The sequence below is a fragment of the Salarias fasciatus genome, chromosome 19 (genome assembly GCF_902148845.1).
Source record: "Salarias fasciatus chromosome 19, fSalaFa1.1, whole genome shotgun sequence".
Lineage (NCBI taxonomy): Eukaryota > Metazoa > Chordata > Actinopteri > Blenniiformes > Blenniidae > Salarias > Salarias fasciatus.
Genome location: NC_043763.1, coordinates 6812670 through 6820169, shown reverse-complemented (window position 1 = coordinate 6820169; position 7500 = coordinate 6812670). Strand labels below are relative to the sequence as shown.

The window sequence follows — 7500 nt, the reverse complement described above, 5'->3', positions numbered from 1 at the left end:
CCGTATGGCCAGCAGGGAATGGGGGGCTACAGCCAGCAGCAGCAGCAGCAGCAGCAGCAGCAGCAGCAACAAGGTGGGGGGCAGCAGGGAACCCCTCCCTACTTCAGCCCCCCTCAGCAGACGCCTCCAGGCCCGGCCCAGACCTCCTACCTGCAGCCGCGACCACCACTGCAACAGGTACCGCCGCACGCTCGTGCACGCGATGAGTATTGCTGTTTTTTGTGCGTGAAGTTGTGCATAGTGACCAAATCTTTCTGCCTTAATGCTGTGATCGACTGGAGCACAGAAACCAGGAAGTGACGTCATTCCCAGTTTACTGGAATTACCGCTCAAAACTGAGCAATAGGAAATCCAGCTGTTACCGCGGCCGCTCTGCGTGCCGCGTGCACGGAATGGAAGTGGGATCTGTAACTCAATAAACACACATGAATAAATACATCCCTCACACGGAAATATGCATGTTGCCTATCAGATGTGGCATCAAGAAAAAAAATTGAAATGTCAGCGGAAAAGGGATTTCATACTAATCTCGTTTCATGTGTTGTAGTTGAATATTTTAGTGATGCTGAGATTGGAGAGAACATCTTAAAGGATAAACTGTGTGTGTGTGTTTGTGTGTGTCGGTGGTCCAACATGTCTGGTCTACGGAATATTATTCCCTGGCATTATTCATGTGAGGTGTTTTAGATAAATCTCCCTATGTTTCAAAATATATTCATCTTCTTGCACACACACGCATTTCCATTACAGAGACATTTACATATAATGCGTTGTCACAGATTGGGCAGTCACAGTATATAAACACATATTGTACATTTTCGGCGAACACGAGCTCGCTGGTAGGAACCCAATACCCAGAGCAACAAAGGGCCTGTTCCACAGATACGCATCGAGACTTGTCCTGCCAAGTTTCAGCATGATGTTCTGTGGGAGATTTCCATCGGGAAGCCGAGTTCAAGCAGTTGTTTTCTGAGTTGAGTGAAGGCCGCCCATGTGTTTCCCATCCGCTCTGCAGCCAGAGGGATCCGTCAGGCCGCGTGGAGGGACTCTGGCTCGCAGCCCTGCCCCGGATCGCGACGGAGCAGAACAAAACGGAGCGAGACAGAGACACAGAGACGAGACAGGAGAGATTACAACCGCAGAACCGGACAGGAAAGAATGGATCAGAGAGGGAAGACTCGGGCAAATCTGGACGGATGAAGCATCGGTGCCTTGAGCAGGGCTGCAGACTCGAGCGTCGAGGCGGATAAATTCGTGCTCGGGTTCATCAATATTGGCAACATGAGTTTATATCCACTCAAAATACACAGAGGACTGAAGCAGCATGACGAACGGTGATCCATTTCAGCTCATTTTGCAATTTAGGATAAAAAATTATCATATAAACAGTTAAAGAAAACATATATTCTAGTCTTTTTTGTTATCTGCAGTTGTTTGTTTTCAATAATTTGTCTCGCCTTTTCCAACCAGGGAACTTTTTCTACTATAGAAATACTAATTATGGTAAATAAAATACAATTTATATCATACCTCAAAAGAAAGTCACATTATCTCTAAGCTGCTTCTCTACGATATAAAATCTACAGAACAGCATGAAGTCTTTGGATGGAGGGAAAACAATGCTGAATGGAAATATTATTGACTTTTCCCATCACATAATCAATGGCTGATTCAATAAGGTCACACTCAAAGTAAAGGTGTCAGACAATCTTTTCCCAAGAAGAAATATTTGAAGAAAAACAAGCATGAATGTCAGTACAGTGAGCACCGTCTCCGAGCCTGTTTCGGATGGTTTAATTCTTTAACTATTCAGTTGTAACCTCATTCTAACAGATGTTTTGACTATTTTTGTTGAGAATTTCGAGAATTTTTCTTTGTCTTTTTTAGAAATGTGGAGTAGGATGTGTTGGCAGAAGAAATGATCAATCATATCATCATAATATATCAAGATGAGTCATTGAAAAATCAAAATTTGAAGTAGAAAATACACTGAAATAAAGTCTACAAACAAAAGCTGTGGGGTGCCAGCTGATGAGATGCATCTCACCACAATAACAGCTGCTTCTGTTGAAGACTGAAGGTTTGCACGTCCTTCATCAAGATGGCAAAAAGCAACATAAGCATCAACACTGCTAATGTTAATTAATCTGTTTGCATAAACTCCTCCATGTATAGGCAAATAGTCAATATTAGTGTATATAACTATTTATAAAAGCACAAGCTTACATGAGAACATTATAAAAAGAACAGAATACAGATAAGGAGCTTTATAATAGATATTCTACCTGTGCTAAGGTCTGTTTTTCTGCCTCTTTTTTCTTTTATTTCTAAGTGCCCCCAAGTGACGAATATTTTCCAAATATTTATTTATTTTTTTGACCTGGTTCCTGAATGCGCCATCCGTTCGCAGACTCTTTTAGCGTCTGCTCGAGCTGATGCCATTTGGCACTGGTGGAGTCGTGTCTGTCAAGGTAGTTATACTGTGATTTACTGAGATGTAGTTAAACCTTCCTTTAGACAGACTCGAATATTGAGCGCACCAAGACAAATAGCCAAGCAAAAAGCCATTGTGAGCACAAAAGCAGGTTGTCAAAAAAGGAAATCGTCAGTCTTAGCATAGTAATTTTCATACTGAGTGAACGTTTTTCAGCCCGCGCGCCTTTTGTCTCACACTGAAAAAGCACTTACTCTTGTTTCCTCACTTAACATGCTCACGCACACAGACTGTGCAGCCCGCTGAACAAACATTATTCACTCTAACTAGGAGCGGCTGAGATCCATGGCCGCGTTGACATTTTGTGACAGTAATGGTGTGTTTTCATCATCGCTGATGATGTGGCGGCAATTGACCCACGCTGACATTTATATACCAGGTAGTTCCTCTGCGAGCGCTCCCATTGGCCGCGGCCCCGGCGTCACCTGTGCTGATAGGCCCCGCATCGGGTTGCCATGACAACAAGCGTGGCGGCCAGGGAGCCGGCTTCCCCCTTCCTGGTTTTTTTTTTTTTTTTTTTTTTCATTGTTATGCGTGCACACTACTTTAAGGGGGGGGATGTTTCAATCAGCGCACACACGCTCGTTAGCGCCGCATAAAGAGCCCGGACCGCGTTCGGCGGCGGCGAAGCGTCCTGCTGCCTTCACCTGTAATCAAGAGATCCTTCCTATGTTTCACAGCCACGCCGTTTTATGTATGTCCAGGCCGCGCAGCACGACACGCGTCCACACCTCCGGGCTCCCGCATGACCACGGGCGCCACATCCAGCTGAATCCGTGTGTTTTCATCTCACTGAAAGACTCCCGGACTCCAGCGTTTTACATGGCGTTGCAACACTCTTTAACATAAGTTAGCTAATGAACTGGAACAGTTACCGCTGCTCGACTCCAGCAGTCCAATTTAAAAGAAACTCACCTCTTCCTCGGTCCATGCAAGTAGAACTAGCAACAGTGAAAAGACTACTGTTATGCTCATTTCATAAATTGCACTTGATTACAGATATAAAGTGCTGGTTATAAATAGTAAAATCTAAATATTTTATTGCTTTTTCAGTTTTCTTTTCCTTGAATTTATAGATGGAATACCCGTGTTCAACTGCGTTCAAAACACATCTTACGTTTAAAGCGATTTTCAAAATGAAGGTCTAAATTCAGAATTATCTGTTATGTGCTCGATAGTGACAAATGATTCAGTAGCAAAGTAAATCACAGTGTTAATTATACTTTAAGGTTGAGCAAATAGTCTAAAAAACTACTTTATAGTCATACTGTGATTGTTGGCACACATTTATAGACAGGAAAATGATAATTTGTGAATATATCTGATATAATTTTGTGTCATTGTCTCATTATAGATATTTTAATGGTCTATATAACCTTTTTTGAGTATATCAGTATATATGTTGATGCTTTTTTTGTATCGGATATAATTTTTATAGTCTACAGAACCTTATTTTTGCATATTGTTGTGCTTTAAATGTTATTTGTCCACCTTTTAAATTTCCTCTGTGATTTTCCGTTCCCGGTAATGACTGACAAACTGTTGGTGGGTTTTGCGTGTTGCACCGAGTTACAACAGTTTCATCGTGGCTCAAAAAAAAATCAGAGTCCAAGCTTCCCACTTCATTCTGCCAGTTTATGTTTGAGTAATTACTGCAAGTACACAATATTGATCATTAAAAACTATGACATTTTGCACATAACAAAAACAAGCCTGAGCGCTGGCATTAAGACAAAGTTAATTGTCCATCGATTGAGCGAGAGAGGAATTTAGAGAGGGAAATAAATACCAGAAAATACCAGAATGCATTTAAATAACAAAGAAACGAGGTCCCTGTCTTTGATTTTGGATCCAAGAGGTAAACACGAGAATTGAACTTGCACTCGCAGTTGGAAAAGATGACAAATAGCAGATTTTGTGTACTTTCAGCTCAGCTCTGTATTACTTCATTTCTCTGCTGTGATATGAGTGTGTGTGTGTGTGTGTGTGTGTGTGTCTTTCTATCAGAGTTTTTTTTTTTTGTAACTGTGTGTGTGTGTGTGCACTAATCAACCAAGTGTGCCACGGCAATTCAGAGCTGTGAAAAGGTCAAACGGTGACCTTTGTCTGTGATTCTGGGCCGAAATGAGACATGATGCGAGCCGCCCCGAACGGATTACACGCACACACACGCGCACACAATCGCCGGCGCACGCCAGATTAGGATGTCATTGTGGTTTTGACCCCTGTTTTTTGACCCCGCATTACTCTGAGAAATCCAAGCTGAAAAGTTCTTTATTTCCTTCTTCCGGCACTCTCGGCGGTTCCTCTCCCCCTCCACTCCACTCCCATTAACCCTCGCCAGAGGACATCCTCCAGCTGATGGAACCATTCCAGCTGCCTTTGACATGGAATTTGCTCCGCAAACCGACCGCTATTAGCTGGTTTTGTAACAAATCGAAGTGAAAACGCCGCTTTTCTTTGAGTCTATTGCACCGCCGTGACCTCATCTGATTGCGAGGAGCAAAGCAGGCTAAAAAGACATTTCTAAGACATCAAGGCTGGTACAAATGAAAAAAAAAAAAAAAAAAAAAGTAAAATTATATACAATATCTGGCATCAGGGAAGAAGTAGTCTTTTTAAAAGCTAAATGTGGGTGGCTCTGAATGCCTTGGGTGTTTGCAAACACCAGCTATTTTTATATTTATGATTGTGAGTTTTACTTGGAGGAGCTATACTAACATATACGCCACGTTTATTTACCTCGTATACATTTAGTTTATTGTTTCCATAAAAAAGATGTGGCGGCTGTTCATTCGACAGGTAAAATTGGAAGTTCTGCAAAGTAGTAATAAAAAAAAAAAAAAAAAAAAAAAAAAAAAAATCAGTGAGAATGGCGTCCGCTTTTCCTTGAAGTATAGTTTGAACAGACCCTATAAATATCCTGACCCTAATGACTGTTAGCGTCACTTACAGCGTGAGACAAATCGCTCTGAGAGGGGAAAATTGCTGCCCTTTCTTTCTCTTGATGGCCACATTACACTTGACGCATACCAGATGAAGAGCGTGATATTTTGTTACTGTCTGATACATTCTGCCTCGTAAAAAAGGGGGAACGAGAGCGCCGTAATTTCAAGAATTCGCAGATAATTTTTTACTGCGTGTTTGCTTTATTGGGTAGTATACAGCCGAGTGTGACCAGAGAGAGAGAGAGAGAGAGAGAGTGAGAGAGAGGTTGGAGGGAACAAGGGAACGGCCTTTGATCGGCTTTTGGAACACATGCTACAATGAAACCGTTTGCCAATTTGATGCTTCTGGAAAAAAAGTGACATGTGACTGAACAGTGTCGCTTTAGGTGCATGGCGAGGAAAGCGCTCCGCAGTAGTTGGGCGAATAGTGGAGTTGTCAGAAACTGACTGCTGGGCTTTGAATAAGGAAGTCATTCTGTGCAGCATTTATTCCCTGCAGTTAAAAAAAAAACAGAAACAAAACTATCCGTTCTCGTTTGTGAAACCGATCCCAAATCCTCTATTGACTTTAACCGTTTCCTCTTCCTGTCTGAGAGTGGGCTCAGGGGAGCGCCGCTTTGGCACAGATGAACTCTCGGCTGATTGGAGGAGACACGCTCACTTTACAGAGACCTACATGGGAGGAAGCCCGTTCAGCGGGTTAGACGCTGCACAGCGATGCTCTCCAGCCGTGCGCACACACACACTGTGACCACTCTCCTGACCGACGAGTCCATCTTGTTTTTTAAAGAGGTACTAAACGCCGCGGCTGCCATCGTTAACAACAACGATGTGTTTCTGCTGCTGCGATTCCAAAAATTGACATGTTGTAGTTTCAGTGATTTCCTCTGTCGGTCGCTGTGATAGAAATGTTTGTCTCTCTGGTCAACACGTCTTTTGATGAATGATTTGGCCTCTTTGAAACAGACTCACATTTCAAACATGAAACTGCGTTCTTTGAAAATCAAACAGGGATTTTCCAACTCTTAAAACTGAAATCATCAAAATGAGGTTAGGCTTTTTAAAACCAATCGAGGCATTTTTAAAGTAAACTCAGAAAACCCCTGAATGGATTACCTCTCACCCAGGCGGTTTCAGGTGCTCACCGAGTCTTTAAACTCTGTTTGAACCCTTTAAGAAATGGATTTCTGAGCAAGAATAAACTTGACTGAGCATTGTGTTGAAAGGTTACGTCTGACATGCACTTTGCGGTTTTGGCCGTCCTAACTAAAAGATGTCTAATTTTGGCGATATCTCTGATCATGTGCCAAAGTTCTGAGGGGTTTGTGTCCAGACAGTCTCAAGAAATTTCACAACCGCTAAATCTACTGACACTTTCTACGAGCTACAGCCGCTAACAGCCAGTAGAAAAACAGCAGAAAACAGTAACTGAGTTATAATATTAAAAGTAACTAATTACTTGGCAAAGCGACTATTGCATTACTTTAGAAAAAAATTTGAATATCCCTCTTTCTCTCTAAGATGCATTATTAGTTTTTATTAATAAAAACTGAATATATTATTAATGAAATGAATGGACACTTGACAGACTAAATTACAAACAGGAAACACTGCATTAATCTAAATGATTTAAATGTTACTGTGTGATAATATGAGACAAGCAATCAATTAAATGTGATTTGTAGCTGTAGATAGCATTTCTACATTTGTAAAGGAATAATAAAACACATTAGATGTATGCCAATAAAGGTCTGTGCTTCCATTTAAATGCTGCCTTTGAATGATCAGTCATAGGACTGTACGTCTGTCACGTCACATGAGGCACTTTCCACCAATACGGTTCCTTCTTTCTGGATGATGACGTCATTTAGGACTTTCCTGACCGAGGATTTGGCAACAATGTATCCGTTTTAAATGACATCATCATCTAATTTAACCTAGATATGCAAATGAGCAGTTATGCAAATTAGAAAGTGATGTCCTTTCAAACCTTCCTGACTGAGGAGTTGGCAACAATGTATCAGTTTGAAAGCAACATTGTTTTTTTTGTTTTGTCTG

General features: G+C 41.7%; 1 protein-coding gene across 1 annotated transcript in view; it reads left to right on the top strand.

Moving 5' to 3' along the window:
• Positions 1–7500, top strand: part of arid1b (AT-rich interactive domain 1B) — a 203333-nt gene that overhangs the window by 56073 nt on the left and 139760 nt on the right. The window contains 1 exon segment of the mRNA XM_030117633.1: positions 1–177. This exon segment is cut by the window's left edge and continues 9 nt beyond it. Coding sequence (XP_029973493.1) covers positions 1–177 — 177 coding nt within the window.